The 23,702-nt window shown below is 54.2% G+C and overlaps 1 protein-coding gene across 4 annotated transcripts in view; it reads right to left on the bottom strand.

The window, feature by feature from the left end:
* Positions 1-23,702, bottom strand: part of DEGS2 (delta 4-desaturase, sphingolipid 2) — a 45,588-nt gene that overhangs the window by 5,796 nt on the left and 16,090 nt on the right. The window contains exons 1-2 of one of the 4 annotated variants that reach the window (XM_055288194.2): positions 20,138-20,258; positions 15,058-15,150 (exon numbers count right to left, since the gene is read on the bottom strand). Coding sequence is in view for 1 of the 4 variants with exons in the window: in XM_055288193.2 (XP_055144168.1) it covers positions 8,199-8,280 (82 nt within the window). In the remaining 3 variants the exon portion in view is untranslated. Of the gene's footprint in view, positions 1-8,198; positions 8,350-15,057; positions 15,151-15,246; positions 15,268-20,137; positions 20,259-23,702 lie in introns of those variants that run through there. The other 3 variants (XM_063643931.1, XM_063643930.1, XM_055288193.2) reach the window with 3 other exon arrangements.

Below are 23,702 nucleotides of genomic sequence, written 5' to 3'. Positions count from 1 at the left end.
AAAACTGAGCAGTGCACGAGGCAGCTGAGCACGGGCAACGCAGGGCACGACTCAAGGAGGGAACAGATGCAGGGAGCCCCAGGTCACCTCACCTGCCTGCAGGCATCTGCTGGACTGCAGCACGTGGCTGAGGGACCCCCCAAGGAGCTGAACGAGCAGAGAATGGCACTCAGGGAGCCCGAGACACCCACACTGCAGGTACCGGGGGCTCCTGCCAAAGGCCTGAGGCCCAGAGAAGCTTTGCTAGAGCAGGAGCCCGATGACAGTTCTGAAAACAGCAGCTGCTGGAGCTTTGCACCCAAGGAGTTCCAGAGGTGGCATAGGCTGGGAGTCCCAACCCACTGGGCAGAAAGGCCTCACTGAACACCCCAGCCTCCAATGGGCCCCCCGGATGCCCTGTCTTAGAAGTGGGTCTACTCTGCACCCACCCAAAGTCAGTTGACTGACTCCTTGCCAGGAGAAAACCACCCACACTTTTTGCAAAGATTGCAAAGATCTACCATCTTCAGCTCCAGAGCGCCCAGGTCCCTGGGGGAGTGGGAGTGGGGACATGCCAGGAACACTCGGGACCACGCCATGCAGACTGGATGTGCAGGAGAGGGTCGTGGCTGAGGTCACCCTGGGTGCGGTCAGGATGGAGTAGTAACTGACGCCAGGGCTTGGAGGTGGTCAGCTGCCAGGGGTCACAGAGGTTCAGGGGCAAGAAGAGACAGCAGGTGTCCCTGGACTTAGCCAGGTCATGGCGTCTCAGCAGGAGCTGTTCTGGCACAGCCCGAGGCAAGGCGAGGGTGAGATAAGGTAGCGAGGGTGGGTCCGCCTAGGGCATGGGGCAGGGAGGGCGACAGGAAGGCACCAGAGGATGGCAGGACGGGAAGGAGATGCCAGGGTGGGCGTCATGGAGATGTCAGGGTGGGCATCATGGAGAAGGCAAGGGGCACTGGAGCTGGGTGCCAAGGGGATTCAGGAACTCCTCAAGAGCTATGGAGCGTTATTTCTGGGTGTCTGTCAAGGTGTTTCCAGACTGGCAGAGGGTAAGTGGACTGAGTGAGGAAGGCCCGCCCTCAATGTGGGCCAGCACCATCCAATCAGCTAGGGTCCCGATAGAACAAAAAGGCAGAGGCAAAGATTTCCCTCCTGTCTTTCCCTCCCTCTCTCCTCCCACCGCATCCCTCTCTTCGAGCTGCAACACACGCTTCTCTAGTCCTTGGATATCAAAACTCCAGCCTTTGGACTCCAGGAACTACACCAGCACCCTCCACCCTCTGCCTGCTTTCAGGCCTTCAATATCATACTGAGGGTTCCACCATCGAGTTCCCTGGTTCTGAGGCCCTCAGACTCAGACTGAACCATGCTACCCCTACTGCCACCCCTGGGTCTCCAGCTTGCAGACAGTCTGTCATGGGACTTTACAGCCTCCATAATCACATGAGCCAATTCCCCTAATAAATCCCCTCTTTCAATGGACAGAAGGAAAGGAAAGGGAAGGGAAGGGAAAGGGAAAGGAAAACGAAAGGAGGGAGGGGAGGGAGGGAGAGAGGAAAGCTAGGTAGGTAGGTAGGTAGATAGATTAGATAGACAGATAGATTAGATAGAGAGAGATAGAGAGAGAGAGAGATCGATCCAGGCATGGTGGCTTACACTGTAATCCCAGCACTTTGGAAGGCTGAGGCAGGAGGTTTCCTTGAGCCCAGGAGGTCAGGATCAGCCTGGGCAATATAGCAAGGCCTTATTACGCAAAAAGTTTAAAAATCAGCCAGGTGTGGTGGTGTGTGCCTGTGGTCCCAGCTACTTGGGAGGCTGAGGTGGGAAGATCGCTTGAGCCCAGGAGTTCAGGGCTGTAGTGAGCCACAATTGCACCACTGCACTCCAGCCTGGGCGACTGTAATGGCAAAAACAGATAGATAGATAGACAGATAGATAGATAGATAGGTAGATAGATAGATATAGATAATAGATGAGATAGATAGATACATAGATAGATCCTATCAGTTCTGTCTCTCTGGAGAACACTGACTAATACAGGGCCTCTTCCAGGGCCTCAAAGAAAGGGGGACAGGGAGAATGGGTGGGGCTGGGGAGTGGGAGTCAATGGGTTCCATGGCCTTGGGCCCCATCTTCTCTGGGCCACAAGAGAGAGGGAAAACCCAAGGCAGAGAAGGACAGGGAGAGACACAGCTCCCTGGCAGCCCCATGAGGAACTGCAGGCCTGCATGGGCTCTGGCTAGACACCCAAACCTGGCCCATCCTGGGAGCTCTGTCCTGCTGTGGGCACTCAGCTGACCTCAGGTGTGACTCTGCCCTTCCAGACCTCCAGCCTGGATGGCAGGAGTAGCTGGGCAACACATGTGCCTTGAGGGCTCTCTGCTCCATGAGGCAGCACAGAGCCCGACGTGCACAGCCGCCTGGAACCAAGATACACAGACCCACACAGATAGTTTGCAGCAGTGGCCCCAGGTGAGGCAGGAGGCATCTGGGCAGGTGGCCATGAACAACAGCTGTTGCTAGAAGTCACCCTGTCCAGGCAGGACACAGAAAGAAAGGGTCTGAGGTCCAGGGACGCACAAAGAAGGGCCCACCAAGGTGCGGCAAGGCTGACAGAGCCAAGACTTGAACTCAGGACCCCCGACTCCAGGCCTGCACAATGGTGAGCAAGGCCCTGATGTGGACTCGGACTCCATCAACACCAATCTAGTGCTTGGCTACACTGCCACAAAGCACCCGGAGAAAATCCTGGATCAGGGCTGGGTGCAGTGGCTCACACCTGTAATCCCAGCACTTTGGGAGGCCGAGATGGGCAGATCACCTGAGGTCAGGAGTGAAAAACCAGCCTGGCCAACATGGTGAAACCCTGTCTCTACTAAAACTACAAAAATTAGCTGGACAAGGTGGCGTGCACCTGTAGTCCCAGCTACTTGGGAGGCTGAGGCAGGAGAATTGCTTGAACCTGGGAGGCAGAGGTTGCAGTGAGCCAAAATCGCACCACTGGACTCCAGCCTGGCAACAAAGCATCTCAAAAAAAAAAAAAATCATCGATCAGGCTCAGTGAGACTCCTGTGTGCCTTTGGGCAAGCCCCTGTCCCTCTCTGGACCTGTCTCCTCAGTCTCCATCTGTAAGGCATCTGCTCTGACAGCCTCTGTGGCCGTGAGCACATGGAGGTGGGGTCTTCCCTAGGGGCCCATGGGGAAGAAGGGGCAGCAGGTGCCAAGGTGTGAAACGTCTGGCACCAGCAGATCTGCACACTTACACCAGTTAGCAGGCTCACTCATAAAATTCCAGAGGGCAGAGCTGGAGGCAGGGCCTGCTGAAGGAAGGCCAGCCCAAAGCCCCCTGCACCCACAGGACAGTTGCATCACCCTGGTGCGACTCTGATGGGTTACACCTTTTGCCCAGAAATTCTCCTGACAAATCTGCTGAGCCAGGCTTGAGCAGAGGGACTGCATCAGAAACAGGCAGCCAGGCCTGCTGTGCCCTTGCCTCCAAGAGTGGCAGAGACAGGGCCCATGCCACGTCAGACCCCTACTCCCAGTTGCAGGCCACTCCACCCCTGCCCCTCCTGACTGACTGGCAATAAATTCACTTTTGTCTTGTCCCCAGCAGGGCTCCCAAAAGCAAAGGGGCCTCTTATCACTTGCACAATGGGCCCCAATGAGCCCCCAAGCCCTGGCTCTGGCAACATCTAGGGAGACCTGCTCTATCACCTTTCCAGGGAGGCCAAATACCATCATATGACAATCACTCACTGGCCACATGGGAGGTGCCCCTTGTCACTGCCCATCATCACTCCAATATTCCACCTCTGTCGCCACCTACTTCCCAGCTCCCTGTTCCACCACAAAGCTGCTCAGGGTTGATGATGCCACCTAGTGGCCACAGCAGGAAATGCTTCCATACAACGTGGCCTTTCCTCCACCCATCCACAGCTGAGTAACCCTACCTGGGACAAGCCTCTCCTCACAAAGGCAGCAAAGCCCTCCTAATTCCCTCCTTCCTAAACTTCTTCCTCCCTGCCCTGGCCTAATGCTCTGGGAAGCCACCTACCCACAGCTTCCATCCCTGCCACCTGAGGTTTTGTGCCAAGAGACAAGCCTGACCCTGTCCAGTGTGGGAGGCACCCTGGGACCTAGTTGGATCTGGAAAGTGTGGCAAGTGCCTACCTTCTCACCAGCTGCTCACTAAACCTGCCCTTCATTGCCAGTGACAAATACATACTGAAGGTCTGGGAGCAGCCAGGCCCCCGTACGTTACAGAGATGGGGCTACCCTGCCACAGGGCAGCTCTGTGGCTGGGAGATGGAGCCCCAAGTTCCCCTTGTGGCTCTGGCAGTTTGGTCCTGGATTTTACCAGTTACCACTGACAGAGCCCCAGCCCCAGCCTTTCTGAAGCAAATAATCCAGCAACGGCCAGCAGTCTCGCTTCCGGGATTTTCTCTTTTGTTTTTCTTTATTTGAATTTTTGTATTACCATATGTGCCCTGCTTTCATAATTTAAAAACAAACAAAATTACAAAGCTATTCATTTTCAAAAAAAAACAAAACAAACCCAGAGCTTGCCTCTTAATCCACCAGCCACGCCTGGCTGGGTCTCTGATGGGGCCAGTCTCGCTGGCTCCGGTCCTGCCCTTTCAGGCCAGGGAGCCTCAGCCCTGGGCTAGGAGACCCCACTTTCTTAAGAAGTTATGTTCTGGGGAGCATGTCCCCCTCCCAGGTGGGAGCTGGAGACGGACTTTGGCCCCAACCCACAGAGCTCGTGGAGCCAGCTCTTTGCAAGGACTTCCTGGATTCTGTCAGATTATGATCTTTATTGAACATCCCTGGGCACCCAGGAGCTTGGCATAGGCTGCAGGAGCCAGCTGGGTGGGGCAGGAGGCTGCCTGAGCACCAGCCTGGCCTGTGTGTTCCCGGGCAAGTTGCTTCCCCTCTCTGAGCCTCACTCCTGCCTCTTCTATAAAGAGATGCTGGCAGTTACACAGAGCATTTCTCCAAGGACTGGGAAGAGCATAGGCATGGAGGAAGCAGAGAGTATTCCTCTTCCTTAGGGAAATGACAGGCCTTGCCAGGTCTCTCTCTGAGACATGAATCATTATCATCGCAGCTGATACTCATCGAGTCCTGGAATAATAAGTACTTTACATATCACCTCATTTAATCTGCACAACAACCCCATTAGGAAGGTATGATTTATTAACCCCTTTTAATTTGCCCAGGCCCCAACTCCTTCATCTGTTTACAGACTCACCCGTGGCTAATAAGTGGGTGTCAGGGTCATTGCCAGGAGTTCAGCTCCACAGCCAAGCTCTTGAACTGTGCCCCAAAGAGCCCAGAGCCCAGAGGGCTTGGAGCCATGGAGGGGAACCCAGGGGAGGGTCCCCATCCAGCTGGGCCAGGTCTGGGAGCAGTGGAGGGGCTTTCTGCAGGAGGTGGGACTGAACTGAGCCAGCAAGGCTAAGCAAGAGAGAGCCTGGCAGAGCAGGGAGGAGGGACATTCACCTGGGGAACAGCTTGTGCCAGTGCCGGGGAGGGAGGGAATGGCACATTCCAAGTTTATTAGCTGCAAACAACAGGTGGAAAGGAAGCCCCTGCTTCCTCCCCGCAGGAAAAGGAGCGTGGGCCAAGCTGGAGAGCCCGCCCTGAGGACTTGTGCTCCCCAAGCCCTGGCCCCAGGTGCCTCTCCCTCTTCCAAGTCTTTCAACCTTCGTAGCCACTCCCTCCAGAAAGCCTCCTGGATTGGTTCCAGGGCCTGTGGCTTCCCTCTTTAGAGAGAGCTCCTTCCCCGTGTCCTGGAGGGCCAGGTACCACCCCGGGCACCTTCCCAGCTGAGATATCATCTCATCCTCACACCTACTCTGCCTGATAGGATGACTGCCCGTTTTGCAGATTGGGAAAGTGAGGCCACAGCCCAGAGCGTCTGGGTCCCTCCAGGTGGCCCTGGGGTAGGCCCAGCTCCTATTCTATGGATACAAGCTCCTAAGGACCAGAACACTGGCTGCCATGTGCCTCTTGCCTTTTCCACATGGGGCCAGATACCCAATGAGTCCTGTGAAGGGAAGCTGGGGATAGCCAGGGGAGGGGACAGAAACGCAAACAGGGCGAAGGAGGCCCCTGCTGCAGCCTCAGCCCCGCCTCAGACCTGCTGAGGGGCAGTAGCCAGGACACCTGCCCTGTTCACATGATGAGCAGTGAGGGAGGGTCAGATGACCCCCAAGGTTCCTCCCCACCCTACCCAGGAGTTCCACAGCAAACCCAGGAGTTCCACAGCAAACGGGAGGCAGCTACCACTGCTGGGACCAGACGGTGCTGGGCTGCAGCTCACCTCCCAGGAGAAACCACAGCAGTCACAAATCCACGTAGAGGCTTCCAGCTCCTGAGGCCCCAGCTACCCCGGGATGCAGTCACAGGCTAGCCACCCAATGTATCTTGGGTTTCAAACATTTAAAAGTCATGGTATCTCAGTATGCTGCCATGGGATTAAAAAAAGAAGAAAGAAAAAATTGGCTGGGCACAGTGGCTCACACCTGTAATCCCAACAGTTTGGGAGGCAGAGGCGGGTGAATCACCTGAGGTCAGGAGTTTGAGACCAGCCTAGCCAACATGGTGAAACCCCATCTCTACTACAAATACAAAAATTAGCCGAGTGTCGTGGCAGGTGCCTGTAATCCCAGCTACTCAGAAGGCTGAGGCAGGAGAATCGCTTGAACCTGGGAGGTGGAGGTTGCAGTTAGTGGAGATTGCACCACTGCACTCCAGCCTGGGCAACAGAGCAAGACTTCATCTCAAAAAAAAAAAAAAAAAGTTGTTCAGGCCAGGCGTGGTGGCTCATGGCTCATGCCTGTAGTCCCAACACTTTGGGAGGCTGAGATGGGTGAATCCCTCGAGCTCAGAAGTTTGAGACCAGCCTAGGCAACATGGCAAGACCCTGTCTCTAGTAAAAATACAAAAAAATAGCCGGGCATAGTGGTACACACCTGTAGTCTCAACTACTCAGGAGGCTGAGGCAGGAGGATGAGTTGAGCCCAGGGGGCAGAGGTTGCAGTGAGCTGAGATCACGCCTAGCCAACATGGTGAAACCCCATCTCTATTACAAATACAAAAATTAGCCAGGTGTGATGGCAGGTGCCTGTAATCCCAGCTACTCAGAAGGCTGAGGCAAGAGAATCGCTTGAACCTGGGAGGTGGGGGGCGCAGTCAGCCGAGATCGCGAGACTGTCTCTAAATTAATTAATTAATTAAATAAAACGCCCGATTAAAATGTGAAACCATCCATCAAATAAGTGCAAATTAAAGCCACAATGAAACAGTATTGTTTCCCCGATCTAACTGAAGATTACAAAGTGTGCCAACGCGCGGTGCTGACTTAGGCAGGGGTGCCTCCCACATGGCAGCGGGAGGGGCAGGCCTGTCTCAGCCTGTGGCTATTTGGTGCATCTGGCAAAAGCCACTCTCCAGGCCCCTTAACCCAGGCCAAGGACGACTCACCGGGGCCACCTTGCTTGTGGGTTGGATGGGGCCTCTGACATGAACGAGAGTGACTCCGAGTGTGTAAATGCCCTCCTCGCAGAGGACACGAAGCGACAAGGAAAACAGCCACCACGTAATAAGCGACATGCCAGAATAGACGGATTCTTTAGTACAATCTTTGCTTTTTTCAAAGAAAACACGCGCGCCTCTCATTAGCGTTTGCTCCCTTCCCGGCGCTCATTCGCCCTGAACTCCAGCCTGGGGCGCCCGTGGCCGCGGGACCCAGGGGCTCTGAGCGCAGCAGGCGCCCAGTGGCTGCAGGTGGAGGCGCCCCGGCGCGCAAGCTGCCTCCGCGCCAGGGAGTGAGTGCGCCTCGTAGCGCGTCCCGGGGCCGCCCCTGCCCCCTCGCGTCCCAGCATCCCAGAGCCCGGCCCCGGCCCCGGCCCCGGGAGTGGCTCGCGTCCCGCGGCCCGCGAGGAACAGCTGAGACGCGCTCCCGCGCGCTCGGACCCGTACTGGGGTCCTCGGAATCCTCAGGTCCCGGGGAGTTTCAGACCCGGCCAGGGTGGGGGACCCTCGGGGAGCCGGCCGGGGACCCCGGGGAGGGGAGCGGCAATGGCGGAGCGCCCGCTGGAATTTGGGCCAGAGCTGGAGCGGCCCGTCTGGGCTCGACCCCACGACGCGACTCCAAGACGGGCCCACGGGGCGGTCCCCACCCGACGGGAGCCCCGCGCTGCGCTCACCCAGTATCTCCTTGCGCCGCTGCGTGTGCGGCTGGTCGGTGTAGACCCACTCGAAGTCGCTGCGGCTCGCGCTGTTGCCCATGGTGGGGCGGGAGGCGCCGTTCGGAGCGCGGCCGGCTGGGCTCTGCTGCACCTGTCGCGGCGGCGACGGCGCGGAACCAGCTCTGATCAGGGCGGGGGCGGGGGCGGGGGCGGGGTCCCGGCGGGGCGGGGCCAGGTGCGCCAGGCTTGGGGCGGGGCACCTCTGGCTGGGCGGGGCGGCCGTGCCCCGGCGCCTTCCGGGCCCCGGCGCCCTCCAGACCCCGGCAGATAGCTGGCGATTTGGGAACCTCAGTTGCCTCGGTTGGAAATGGGGCTCCCCGGCAGGACCGAGGTGGCCGCGCGCCATCTACGCGAGTCCCTGGGTCCCTCGATGCGCGGGGGCGACTGCTGCCACCGCGGCCTCCCACTGACTCTGCGCGCCCCGCCCACCCGCGGGCAGCCGTCGGGTTTTTACCCCGGCCTGTTCTCTCCGCAGCCCCGACCCGCTCGCGGGCACGCCCCTGTGGCTCGCGCCGCCCCTGCCCCACGGAGGAGCTGCTGGCAGGATAGAGGGACTGCGGAGGATCGGCGTGGAATGGATGCGACGGTGCCAGTAAACAGGCGCTGAGGAAACGTCCGTGCAGCAATCCTCCCTTCCTCCACCCGCCCCTTTCACCAGTAATGCAAAGGGGAGATAATGCGTCTGCAGCAACCTCACAGGGATGAGTCAGACCCACTCCTGCCTTCAGGGAACTTGAGGTCTGGATGGGGACACAGGTACAGAAGTGGCTGTTATGATTCAGGGTGATACGTGCCATGACACAGGTAGGCCCTGAAGCAGCTAGGATCCAGTAGAAGGGACTTTTGCATTGGGTCTTGAGGGGTGGGTAGGAGTTCAACAGCTAGAAAAGGGAAAGGCATTGGTGGTAGGGGGAACAGCAGATGCAAAGGCTCGGAAACAAGGAAGAACCTGAATGTTCTCAAATGGAAAGTCTGGTTTTGGGGAGGTAAGGGCACAGGGCCCCTCATCTTTATCTTCTCAGTGATGCCTCTGTTCCTTCTCCCACTCCCTTGGAGCTTTGGAGGGTGGACCTGCTGTGCCTGTGGGCCAGAGCCTGGCCTCCACTGGCAGCTGCCTGGGAGCTGACTGACACATCAGCCAGAGCTGCCACAGGCTCGACACAGTGAGGGCGTGCTTCTGTGTGTCCCATGGAAGTCCATGGCCCAGGGTTTGGTACACTTGGCAGGCCTTCCTTAGCTCAGGGCCAAAGGCAGTCCTGAGTGAGCCAGGAAGGAAGGCATGGGTGTCCTGCAGCCGCCAGCCACCATCCCCTGAATTAGCCATGGGAAAGGTGGACACAGAGGCCAGATTTTCCATCAGCAGGGGGACCCACAGTGCCACCATGGCCATCACCCTTGCCACACCCAGCAGGCCTTCCGGCCCAGCTTGCACCCTTGGGAGAAGACTCATTGCTCCCAGGGCAGCCTGCTCTGTTCCCAGCCAGAAGGGTCCTCAGAAGCCGTCCCACCAGCCATCACTTTACAGATCAGGAGACTGAGGCCCAGAGATGAGGAGCACCTTGCCTGAGGCACAGAGGAATTAACAGCAAGGCTGGAGCAGGACTCTGGCCCCTGACCTTTGAATTAAAAAGCTTCCAAAATCAGAGCCTTCGCCCCTGTGTTGAACTCCGTGAGATCTGCCGCCTGAGCCCCAGCTCCACCCTCAGGACAACACCAAGCCTGCCAGTTCCCTCTGGCCCAGGCCACCACCTATCCAGAGGAAACTCACCAAGGCCCTCATTTTCCAGATGAGGAAACCGAGGCCAGAGAGGGGACAAGTCAGAGGACACGCTGAAGAAGGCCTGGGAGTGGAACAGACACCCAGGATGCATGAAATCAAGTCTGATGCCCTTGCCACATGCTCCCCAAGTCCCTGGGGAGCCAGAAACCCAGCTTCACGGTGTTGACGAGCCAGGAGCACATACCGTTGCCTCCCCACCCTGTCCATGGTCCCAGAAATGACAGAAAATACATTTTCGTTTGTAATGTGGTGTCTTGAATGGGATCCTGGAACAGAAAAAGGACATTAGGTAAAGCTAAGGAAAGCCTAGTACAGCTGGACCATCATGAATCATAGTGTATCAATATTGGTCCATCAAAGGCAACAAATGCACCATATTATCATAAGATATTAAAATAAAGGAAACTGGGTGTGGCATATATGTGAACTTTCTAAACTATCATCACAGTTTTTCTGTAAATATAAAGCTGTTCTTAAAAATAAAGTTTATGGCCGGGCGCAGTGGCTCACCCCTGTAATCCCAGCACTTTGGGAGGCCGAGGTGGGCAGATCACCTGAGCTCAGGAGTTCGAGACCAGTCTGGCCAACATAGTGAAACCCTGTCTCTACTAAAAATACAAAAATTAGCTGGGCGTAGTGGCGGGCACCTGTAATCCCAGCTAGTCAGGAGGCTGAGGCAGGAGAATTGCTTGAGCCTGGGAGGCAGAGGTTGCAGTGAGCTGAGATCACACCATTGCACTCCAGCCTGGGCAACAGAGCGAGACTGTGTCTCAAAAAAAATAAATAAAAAATAAAATAAAATGAAGTTTATTAGGCCAGGTGCAGTGGCTCACGTGTGTAATCCCAGCACTTTGGGAAGTCGAGGCAGGCAGATCACCAGGCTGGTCTTGAACTCCTGGACTCAAGGAATCCACCCACCTTGGCCTCTCAAAGTGCTGGGATCACAGGCATGAGCCACCCCACTCAGCCAAAATATAGTTTCTTTTAAATATAAAGTTTGGGAGTGTATACGCACACATGCACACACAGCATTGGAAAGCAGGGACTCTTGTGGAGTGGAAACTGAGAGGAAACCCACCACGGCCAGCTACTCTTCAGTGGCCCCTTGGCCTCCCTCCACACCCCCATTTCCCCTGGGCCAGGCAGCAGCAGGGGTGGGGTGTTGGTTACCTCTCAAGAGGGCCCTGATTGTAAGCCCCCTGGCCGGAGTGCTCTGCCAGGAGCAGGGTGGGCCTCCACCCAAAAGCCTCAATGACAGTGTTGGCTGCCCCCTGCAGAAAGGCCTCCACTGCCCCGTGTTTGCAGAAAACAGGCCAGAAGACATTCCACACTGCCCCTCCCACACCTCCCAGGAGCCAGCAAGGAGTCCCACAGCACGTGACCCACAGACAGCGCACGCCGGAAGAAAGCCACAGAATGAAAGGGCAACCGACCCAGAAGGAGCAGAGCCTGACAAACAGATGTTGAGGAAAGCAGACCCGATGGAGGAGTGAGAGCAATGCCCCCGAGACTAAACTAGAGATAGACACTTCAAAAGTGCTTCTTTGAAAACCACACCCGAGCCGGGCGAGGTGGCTCACGCCTGTAATCCCAGCACTTTGGGATGCCGTGGCAGTTGGATGACCTGAGGTCAGGACTTCGAAACTAGCCTGGCCAACATGATGAAACCCTGTCTCTACTAAAAATACAAAAATTAGCCAGGCGTGGTGGCACACGCCTGTAATCCCAGCTAGTTGGGAGGCCGAGGCAGGAGAATCACTTGAACCTGGGAGGCAGAGGTTGCAGTGAGCTGAGATTTCACTACTGCACTCCAGCCTGGGCGACAAGAGCCGAACTCGGTCTCAAAAAATAAAATAAAAAAATAAAAACCACACCCCTCTATTGAAATGGAGCCCATGGAGGAATCGAGACATGAGGACAGTTTCAGGATCCAAGCGGCCTCCTAGCCAGACTGCTAGGAAAGGATGGAGGAGAGGCAACATTAGTCCCTACCCAGCCTCGTTTCCTTCACAGAAATCATCTCACTGAAATTATAATTACAATTTAATTATATGTAATTAGGGGTTATCCCTATAGGAAGTAAATTATTATAGCAGGTACTTATTTACTTGTTCATTTTATTATTACTTTTTTGAGACAGGATCTCACTCTGTCATCCAGGCTGAAGTGCAGTGGTGCAGTCTCGGCTCACTGCAACCTCTGCCTCCTGGACTCAGGTGATCCTCCTACCTCAGCCTCCTGAGTAACTGGGACTATAGGTGCGCCCACCACACGCAGCTTATTTTTGTTCTTTTGGGGTTTTTTTTGTAGAGACCGGGTTTTGTGGCCCGGCAAGGTGGCTCATGTCCATAATCCCAACACTTTGGAAGGCTGAGGTAGGCAGATTAACTTGAGCCCAGGAGTTTGAGACCAGCCTGGGCAACATGGCAAAACCCTGTCTCCACAAAAAATACAAAAATTAGCCAGGTGTGGTGGCTCACGCCTGTGGTCCCAGGCGCGATGGGGAGGATGGCTTGAGCCTCCATGTTCCCCAGGCTGGTCTGGAACTCCTGGGCTCAAGCATTCTTCCTGCCTCGGCCTCCCAAAGTGCTGGGATTCCAGGTGTGAGCCCCCACACCCAGCCGTCCTTGTCTATTGTAACAGGGCCTCCTCTAGAATGCCCTGTTCTCTGGAGATCACCCCTGGTATCACCAATGCCTAGAACATTTTCTGGCAAAAGAGTTGCTCTTAATAATGATTTGCTGGGCTAGGGGCGGTGATTCACCCCTGTGATCATAGCACATTGGGAGGCCGAGGTGGGTGGATTGCTTGAGGCCAGGAGTTCAAAACCAGCCTGGCCAACATGGTGAAACCCCATCTCTACTAAAAATACAAAAAATTAGCTGGTCATGGTGGCGGGCACCTGTAATCCCAGCTACTCAGGAGGCTGAGGCAGGAGAATCACTTGTACCCGGGAGGCAGGGGTTGCAGTGAGCCAAGATCGCACCACTGCACTCCAGCCTGGGCAACAAGAGCGAAACTCCATCTCAAAAACTAATAATAACAATAGTAATAATAAAATAATGATTTGCTGAATGAATGACAGAAGGAAGGCATGAGTCTTCAGACCGAAAGGCTTAAGGGTGCCAACAACATTAAAATTTGGCTTAATCACTTTGGAAAACTCTTCAGTAATATCCATGAAAGCTGCGCATACCAAAATCTATACCAAGAGTAGTGAACATGTGTGGCCACCAAATACATGTGCGAGAATAGTCCTGGCAGCTTTATTAGTAAAAGCCAAAGCTGGAGGTAACTCCAATGTCCAACAACAACAAAAAACGAAGAATGGATAAACCGCTTATGCCATCTCCTTATACTGCAATGGTGGGTGGTAATAAAAAATGAATTACTGCTACCCACAGAACATTTTTATTTTCTGTGTCTGATGCTTTGTTGTCCTGGGCCTTAGCTGACCCTAGAGAGGCTGCCCCTCCTAGGCTAGAGATTCCTTCTCAGATGCCAAGGGCCACCTCACAGCCCACAGCCCACACAGCCCACTACCTCCTCTGTCTCTCACACTCAGGGCCAATATTCCCCTGCCCTGATCACACCAGGGCCAGGTACCAGACAACTCCGGACAGCCCCTTCTGTCCCAGAGCCCTGAAATTACTCAAACCAGCCAGTCCAAAGCCTGCTCACCCTGCCTTGACTGTTTCTTCCCACAGAAACTCCAATAAAGGTTCTTGCTCACGTTTCCCTCTCCTCCCCCGACTTCAGCAGACCCCAGCGTTCGCCCGTGTGTCCCCGACTCGCGCCGTGTGGCGCAGCCCCTGCTCTTGGGAACTGTGAGTAACCATCTTTTCAACTGCAACATCCCCTGATTTGTGGGCCTCACTACACCTGATAATAAAACCTGCATTTCAAGCAGTCGGCGCAGCTAGCAGGGTGGAGTGAGGCGCCACTGCGCTGCTCTCAGTAACTGGTTCCACCGGGCGACCGCGGACTGGGTGCCGCAGCCTGCGCCGCCTGGTGCTGCTGCTGTGGACGCCTCTCCGCTCCGAACTCAGGACCTGGGTTCTCTGAGCTCTGATCTGAGCTGTGCCTGCCTCCTTCCGGGCTGGCTGGCCAGGTTCCCCCTCCTCCAAAGGGAGCCACGGGAGGGACTTCCTCCTAGTGTTTGGGGGTGCCCCGCAGGCGGCCCTGCTAAGTGGGGGCAAACAGAGCTACTGCTTGGGGGGCTTTTCAGGCTGCCTGGGGGAATTGGGGGAGACTGCCTCAAAGAGTGGGGGGAGGCTGCGGGGCGAGGGAGGCCCCCTGAAGTGGGGTGGGGGGAGACTGCCCCGGAGGGGAATGGGGGAGCCTGCCCGGCGAGTCGGGGGAGCCTGCCTGGGACAGTAGGGGGAGCCTGCCCAGGAGAGTGGGGGGAGCCTGTCTGGGGGAGTGGGGGGAGCCTGTCTGGGGGAGTGGGGGGAGCCTGTCTGGGGGAGTGGGGGAAGCCTGCCCGGGAGAGTGGGGGGAACCTATCTGGGGGAGTCGGGGGAGCCTGTCTAGGGGAGTGGGGGGAGCCTGTCTGGGGGAGTGGGGGAAGCCTGTCCGGGAGAGTGGGGGGAGCCTATCTGGGGGAGTCGGGGGAGCCTGTCTAGGGGAGTGGGGGGAGCCTGTCTGGGGGAGTGGGGGAAGCCTGCCCGGGAGAGTGGGGGGAACCTATCTGGGGGAGTCGGGGGAGCCTGTCTAGGGGAGTGGGGGGAGCCTACCCAGGGGAGTGGGGGAGGCTGCCCAGGGGAGTGGGGGAGGCTGCCCGGGGGAGTGGGGGGAGCCTGCCCGGGGGAGTGAGGGAGGCTGCTCTTCACTCTCAGGAGCTCAGTGTGAGGACCCCCGCCCCCACAGGGACCTAGTGGGCAGGAGGCGCCCTACCCTCAGGACCAGGGGCACAATGTTTCATAGAAGAACACAGCACTCTATCCCTGCCCTGCCTGAGACCCTGGAGGAGGTGGCTTCGGGAGCATGAAATGTGCCAGTGATGCCGCGTGGGTCTCCCTGAGCACCGGAGCTTACCGGGGGGCTGCGCTCAAAGCAGCCTCAAAAATACCGACAGGGTTATTCTCTCGCAACGGCTCCAGAGCCCTCAGAGGTCGGGTAAGACGCCACCTAAGGACAGGGCCATGAGGGGTCAGCAGGACTTTATCTGATAAACACTGAAAAGATAATATGGGGAACAAAATCAAAAGGAAAAATGTTACCCACCTCGAGATTCAAGCCATTCTAACAGGCTTTGGTTAAAAAAGAAGGAAGTCCGGCCGCCGTGGCTCACTCCTGTAATCCCAGCACTTTGAGAGGCCGAGGCAGGCGGGCAGATCACGAGGTCAGGGGATCAACACCCTCCTGGCTAACACGGTGAAACCCCGTCTCTACTAAAAGTACCAAAAATTAGCCGGGCGTGGTGGCGGGCGCCTGTGGTCCCAGCTACTCGGGAGGCTGAGGCAGGAGAATGGCGTGAACCCGGGAGGCAGAGGTTGCAGTGAGCCGAGATCGCCCCACTGCGCTCCAGCCTGGGTGACAGAGCGAGACTCCGTCTCAAAAAAAAAAAAAAAAAGAACAAAAAGAAAAAGGAAAGGGGGAGGCAAACACTGGCCGCAGACAGGGCAGTCTCCCACACACACACACCTGCCCCCACACACCCGCCCTCTCCAACACACACACCCGCCCCCAACACACACACAACACATACACACACCCCCAACACACACCCCGCCCTCCACATGCCCCCAACACACACACACACGCCCCCACACACACGCACCCAACTCACACATCCCGCCCCCCCACACACACCCGCCCTAACACACACATCCAACGCACACACACCTAATCCCCCCCACACACATGCCCCAACACACACCTGACCCAACACACACACCCCACCTCAACACACCCCCACCCCAACACACACACCCCCACCCCAACACACCCCCACCCCAACAGACACACATCCCAACACACACAACCCTGCCCCAACACACCCCCACCCCAACACACATGCCCCCAACACACACACCCACCCCAACACAACCCTGCCCCAACACACACCCCCACCTCAACACACACCTGCCCCAACACACACCCGCCCCAACACACACCCGCCCCAACACACACCCCTCACCCAAACACATCCCCACCCCTACACACACACGCATGCCCCCAACACACACACACACCCGCCCCAACACACACACCCCCGCCCCAAAACATACACACACCCACCCCAGCACACACACACCCGCCCCAACACACACACCCCCGCCCCAAAACATACACACACCCACCCCAGCACACACACACCCGCCCCAACACACACACCCCCACCCCAACACAGACACCCCTGCCCCCCAACGCACACACAACGCGCACACACCCCCAACACACACATTCCCCCACCCCCAACACACACACCCCCCCAACACACACCCCCACCCCCAACACACACACCCCCACCCCCAACACACCCACACACCCCTGCCCCAACACACACACACCCCGACACACACAACCCCAACACACACACAGCCCCGCCCCAACACACACACACCCCAACACACACACACACCCAACCCTCAACTCACACACACACCCCAACACACACCCCTGCCCCCAACACACACACCCCAACACACACCCACACCCACCCCCAATACACACACACCCGCCCCTCAACACACACACACCCCTGCCACCACCACTTTCCTCTTTATCAGCCTGAGACAAAACCCAAAAACTTTAGGTGGCCAAAAGGCTAAAATGGAACAAAAGGAGGAGGAGAAGAAGGAGGAATAAAACACCCTAGATATAGGAGGGGGAGAAAAGAGGAGCCAATAAATTATATATATAAATATATTTATAAAATATACAATAAATAAATTATATATTATATAAATTAAAACAAGTGTCCATAATTCAACCCAATTAGAAATCCAAAATGTATATCTAAAAATGTATATGACAAATGATACATATAACAAATATATGACAAAATGCATATACCAAAAGGATTCACATAAAAGGATTAAAAGGGCACTGACTGGCTTTCGTGCCTCTAAACAAAATAGGCTGTAAGTTAACTTTAGCATTTGCTAAAATGCACCAATTAACAAATCTTCATCGACTTAATCCATACTGTGGTTCAAATTATAGTTATACCTGAGGGTCCTATTAAATTTATTTTATTTATTTATTTGTTAGTGTTTCAATTTTTTCGAGATGAAGTCTCACTCTGTTGCCCAGGCTACAGTGTAGTGGCATGATCATAGCTCATTGCAGCCTTAAACTCTTGTACGCAAGTGATCCTTCCACTTAAGCCTCCCAAGCAGCTAGGACTACAGGTATGCACCACCATAGCTAGGCTAATTTTATTTTATTTTATTTTATTTTATTTATTTATTTTGTAGAGATTGGATCTCATTATGTCATCCAGGCTGGTCTCAAACTCCTGGCCTCAAGCAATCCTCCTGCCTCAGCCTCCCAAAGCACTGAGATTATATGATACCTAAAAAGCACTGATACTACATGAGCCAGTGCACCTGGCCCCCGACTCAATTTAAACATTGTACCCCCTTATAATCTTAAGGAGGTAACTTAATATAAAATAGAGGGAAAACAGATGTGCCTAAGTGTAATGGCAGCCCTGCCTAAACTTCCTGTAGTTATAGTACCTGTTGCCTTAAAATACCACACACTGGGTATAGATGCTCTAACACAATGAATAATAAAATTAAAGTAAGCCTTTAATTTTAAATTTTAAGCACTTACTTTAAAATTAAAGTACTTATGTTAAAATTAAAGTTAAGTGCTTACACATTTGCTCAATAAAATGGGACTCCACGGACCTCCAGTTGAAATTTAATTTGGGCCGGGCGAGGTGCCTCACACCTGTAATCCCAGCACTTTGAGAGGCCAAGGCAGGAGGATTGCTTGAGCCCAGGAGTTCAAGACCAGCCTGGGCAACATAGTAAGACCTCGTCTCTACAAAAAAAAATTTAAAAATTAGCCAGGCATGGTGGTGCACACCTGTGGTCCCAGCTGCTTGGGAGGCTGAGAAGGGAAAATCGCTTGAGCCCAGGAGGTTGAGGCTGCAGTGAGCCAAGATCACGCCACTGTACTCAGCATGGGAGACACAGCAAGGTCTTGTTTCAAAAAATAAGTTAATTAATTACATAGTTAATTTGTTTCAATATAAGTTAAAATAGGCCCTCAGGGAGTGATGCTTATTATCTAAAGCCTAACTAATAAGGCAGTGATTGTTCCCATTGCTGCTCTGTTTAATGGTCCAGTTTTACCTCTTCTTAAACCCAGGAAAAACAAAGGGCTCCCGGTGGTAGATTTCTAGAATCTTCATGCTGTGGTCCCACCCACTAAGGCCCCCACACCCAACAGCCAAAGACATTAAAATTATTATTATTATTATTTTGAGACGGAGTCTCGCTCTGTCGCCCAGGCTGGAGTGCAGTGGCGCGATCTCGGCTCACTGCAAGCTCTGCCTCCCGGGTTCACGCCATTATCCTGCCTCAGCCTCCCAAGTAGCTGGAACTACAGGCGCCTGCCACCATGCCCGACTAATTTTTTCTATTTTTAGTAGAGACAGGGTTTCACCGTGTTAGCCAGGATGGTCTTGATCTCCTGACCTTGTGATCCGCCCACCTGCCTCGGCCTCTCAAAGTGCTGGGATTACAGGCGTTGAGCCACCACGCCCAGCCCAAAGGCATTAAAATTAACTCCACCCCAGTCAACAACCATGAAGTATTTTGCGCTGACAGATTTGGCTACTACATTGTATTTGATGCCTGTTTCAACAGGCTTTCAGCCACAGTTTGCCTCTGCCTCCAGAGGGACACACTGCAGCTGGACCAGGCTGCCCTGGGGGACCCCCACAGCTCTACCAGGGCACATTGTTATGCAGACAATACCTTCCCTACATCCACCTGCTCCGGGGGCCCTGGCCTGGCATGACACTGATAGCAAAAGACGTTGGACATGGCAAAAGATGTTGGCATGACATTGATGGGAAGAAGATGTTGGCATGACATTGATGGGAAGAGATGTTGGCATGACACTGATGGGAAGAGATGTTGGCATGACACTGATGGGAAGAAGATGTTGGCATGACACTGATGGGAAGAAGATGTTGGCATGACATTGATGAGAAGAGATGTTGGCATGACACTGTTGGATGTTGTCCAACATCTTTTAGTTCTCTTTGGGTTCTGATGGCAATATATTCATCATTTACAAATTTTTACTTATGGCCGGGCGCGGTGGCTCACGCCTGTAATCCCAGCACTTTGGGAGGCCGAGGCGGGCGGATCACAAGGTCAGGATATCGAGACCATCCCAACTAACACAGTGAAACTCTGTCTCTACTAAAAATACAAAAAAATTAGCCGGGCGCAGTGGCAGGCACCTGTAGTCCCAGCTATTCGGGAGGCTGAGGCAGGAAAATGGCGTGAACCCGGGAGGCGGAGCTTGCAGTGAGCCGACATCGCGCCACTGCACTCCAGCCTGGGTGACAGAGCCAGACCCCGTCTCAAAAAAAAAAAAAAAAAAAAATTTCACTTATGCTACTGATGCTGCTACTTATATAGTGGCCCACCTGAAGCAAGACTCCCTCACACAAAAGGCTCTAAATCTGTTCAAGTAAAAATCAACAGGCACTCCTGTCAGAGCCCTTGGACACTCCTGCACTGTGGATGGGCTTTGGCAACCCCTCGCAGGCCCCCTGCAGTCTCTGGACCACCTAGCATGGCCATTAGTTGCTCAAGGATTGATGATGCAAGACACAGCTTCTCTTAACAAAATTGCTGGGCTGAGCACTATGGCACATGCCTGCAGTCCCAGCTACTGGGGAAGCTGAGGTGGGAGGATCACTTGAGCCTGAGAGGTCGAGACCGCAGTGAGCCGTGGTCACACCACTGCACTATACCCCGCTGCCCATTTTGCTTTGGGTCATGGCAGCAGCACCCCCACAAACTTGGTGTGGCTACCAAAGCCTTTATAAGACGCAAAGGAACCAAACCTGAGCCCTCTGGCGTATTCCTTCTGCAGGAGGAAGTCCTCCGACTCCCTTGTAGGTGCTGAAGGAGCTCACCTGCTCTCAGACCTCGCAGCTACCTGGAGAGCCCCTGGGATTAGCTGAGTGAACACAGACGGTAGGAACCGCACTGCCAACCATTTTAAGAATGAGGAAGCTCAGTGGATGGTGGCTGCTTTCCATCTCTCAGTCAGAATGTCCCTAATGAAGGACAGGACCCAAGGGTCAACACAATTGGCCAAACTCCAGGCAGTCACCTTAGTACTGGCTGCCTGACCGACACTGGGCCACATCTTCACATTTGTTACAAACTACGGTGCCATTGGCTGAGTTGTCCCTTTCAGGGTCAAGGACTCTGGGACTCTTGCCTCACAGAGACCCAAACTTAAATCAAAACCAGAGGGCTGGGCACGGTGGCTCACACCTGTAATCCCAGCATTTTGGGAGGCCGAGGTGGGTGGATCACCTAAGGTCAGGAGTTCGAGACGATCCTGGCCAACATGGTGAAACCCCAACTCTACTAAAAATACAAAAAAAATGGCCGGGCACGGTGGCTCATGCCTGTAATCCCAGCACTTTGGGAGGCCAAGGCAGGTGGATCACCTGAGCTCAGGAGTTCAAGACCAGCCTTGGCAACATGGTGAAACCCCGTCTCTACTAAAATACAAAAATTTAGCCAGGTGTGGCAGCATGCACCTGTAGTCCCAGCTACTCAGGAGGCTGAGGCAGGAGAATTGCTTGAACCCAGGAGGCAGAGGTTGCAGTGAGCTGAGATCATGCCACTGCACTCCAGCCTGGGGGACAGAGCGAGACTCCATCTGCAAAAAAAAAAAAAAAAAAATTAGCCAGGTGTGGTGGCAGGCGCCTGTAATTCCAGCTATTTGGGAGGCTGAGGCAGGAAAACTGCTTGAACCCAGGAGGCGGAGGTTGCAGTAAGTGGAAATCGCACCATTGCACTGCAGCCTGGGCCACAGAGCAAGACTCTATCTCAAAAAAAACAAAACAAAACAAAACAAAACAAAAACCAAAAAAAAACCTTTCCCATTACCCTTTCCTATGTTTAAAGGGGGATTTGTCTAATCTCTAAGATATATTGTTGAAACAAAATATCTTATGCTTTTAACACACTTTACAACTCCACCAAGATATTGTTAGAGACCTTGGAAATTTCAGATCTCTCTTCTTGGGTTATGCCATGTAAATGGGAAACTTGGTTACGAGCCAGACCATGAGGACACCTCACACCACCCCTTCCCACTCTCACATTGAAATGTTCCACGCTGTTTACGCTAACCTATGCCTTACTCTCTATCAGTCTCCGCTTTCCTCACCCCAAGGTTTCCTTAATACGATGTCAGCCCATCACAGGGCCAGTTGTATTCGCCATGCCTTTTTCTTTTCTGTAATTCTGATGCTGTGACATCTTGGGGCTTTGCTGACCCTGGAGGGACTGCCCCTCCTAGGGCTAGCCAATTCCTAGAGATTGCAAGTGACCAGCTTAGGAGCGAGCCTTTCAGATGCAAGCTAGCCAATCCCAGCCCATTCCCCACTTCCCCTCCACTGGGCTCACAGTCAGGTCCAGTATTCCCCTGCCCTAATCACCGGAGGGTCAGTACCAGGCAGTCTGGACAGCTCTACACCCCCAGCCTCCTGAAATGATTCAAACCCACCAATGCCAAGCTTGCTCACCCTGCCTCACCCATTCCTTCCCATGGAAACCACAGGAAGGGCCTTCCCACATTTCCCCTCGCTCCCCTGCCCTCCAGCCTGGCCTGGTGCGCCCCAGGTGGCCGTGTGTGGCAAGGTGTGCCCTCTCCTCTTGGGAACTGTAAGTAACAAATTCTTTCCAATGGCAGTCGAGTCCTGCTCTGTCGGCCACACTATGCCAGAATCATAATAAAACCCATTTAAAACATGATGGATCTCATAGCTACTATACTTGTTACACAGGTATAATCTTAAGATGTGTGCAGTTTAATTGAAAAGTGAGTATAGGCTGGGCACAGTGGCTCACGCCTGTAATCCCAGCACTTTGGGAGGCCCAGGCAGTCGGATCACTTGAGGTCAAGAGTTCAAGACCAGCCTGGCCAACATGGTGAAAATGTAAAAACTAGCTGGGCAAGGTGGCAGGAGCCTGTAATCCCAGCTATTCGGGAGGCTGAGGCAGGAGAATCGTTTGAACCCAGGAGGCGGAGGTTGCAGTGAGCTGAGATTGCGCCACTGCACTCCAGCCTGGGTAAGAGAGCAAGACTCTGTCTCCAAAAAAAAAAAGAAGAAAAAAAGAAAAGTGAGCAAGTGAGCACAATTTGATACAGTAACAGCAAAACCCAAAGTTATCATCTAGAAACATTGCAGAGAAACTTTTGAGCAAGGAGATGAAAACAAAAATCCCAAAGCTGTAGAGCGCAGTGGCTCATGCCTGTAATCCCAGCACTTTGGGAGGCCAAGGTGGGAGAATCACTTGAATTCAGGAGTTTGAGACCAACCTGGACAACATGGAGAAACCCTGTCTCTACAAAAAATAAAATAAAATAAAATAGTTGACCTGGTGGCGCATGCCTGTAGTCCCAGCTACTTGGGAGGTCAAGGTGGGAGGATCACCTGAGCCTGGGAAGCCAAGGCTTCAGTGAGTCGTGATGGTGCCACTGCACCCCAGCCTGGGCAACAGAGTGAGATCCTGTCTCAAAAAAAGAAAAGGAGGGAAGGAAGGAAGAGAGGGAGGGAGGGAAAGGAAATCCCTAGAGCTTCCAAGAAGAAACAGAAATAAACTGCCTGCAGATGAATAAGTGAGACTGTCCACAGACTTCTCAGTGAAGCTGTGCACAGGAAGGCCATGCCGCAGCCTCGTGCATGTCCACCCCACTGTGGCCTCTCCCGTCTCCCACTATAGCCCACTATAGCCTGCCCCCGTAAGGCATGGCCCAGACCAGCCCTCTGTGCCCTGCACGGCTACATCTGGCTAGTCCACCTGAATGCACTCCTCCAACCCTGACCCCATGCTGGTCTCCACTCCCTCCCTGCATCCCCAGGCCTCTCATCCTGCATGCCTGCCCCATCTCTTTCCAAACCCTCATGTCAAGACCAAGTGCCACCTGCTCCCAGAAGCCTCCCTGATTTGTCAACCTGAACTGATGACTTGTCCTTCTTTCCCCCTCTCCCCAACACTGGTCACTACCTCAGTGGTCTTGTCTAATTCTCTGTCTTTCCTTTTTGGCCCAAGGGCAGCACAGCCCCTGGACGCAGACCCAGCTGAGATGGCATCTCAGCTTCTTACCCGCCAGCTGAGCTTGGGCAAACCACTTCGCCTCTGTGCCTCAGTCTCTTCCCCTGTAAAGTGGAGATAGCTACCCTACTTCCTGGAGTTTTCAGGAGCAGGAGCCTGTGTGTGAAGCACCCACAGCCTTGCCTGGCACACAGTGGGCCCTCAGGCCACAGTTGTCAGCTGGGAGAACCAGGTGTCGGGGGCCATGGGCTGCTGGGTGATCTCCACAGGGTTGCTGGGAGCCTCCCTCTTGGGGCCCTCAGCCTTGTGCCATCCCCTGAGAACTCTTGTCGCTATTTCATTTATGACACCTTGTTGATTAGGTCACTTTCAAACATGTGTCTTAAGGATAAAATAAAA

The sequence above is a fragment of the Symphalangus syndactylus genome, chromosome 8 (genome assembly GCF_028878055.3).
Source record: "Symphalangus syndactylus isolate Jambi chromosome 8, NHGRI_mSymSyn1-v2.1_pri, whole genome shotgun sequence".
Taxonomy (NCBI): Eukaryota; Metazoa; Chordata; class Mammalia; order Primates; family Hylobatidae; genus Symphalangus; species Symphalangus syndactylus.
The sequence above is the reverse complement of the archived record's forward strand: the minus strand, read 5'-3'. Positions and strand labels throughout refer to the sequence as shown.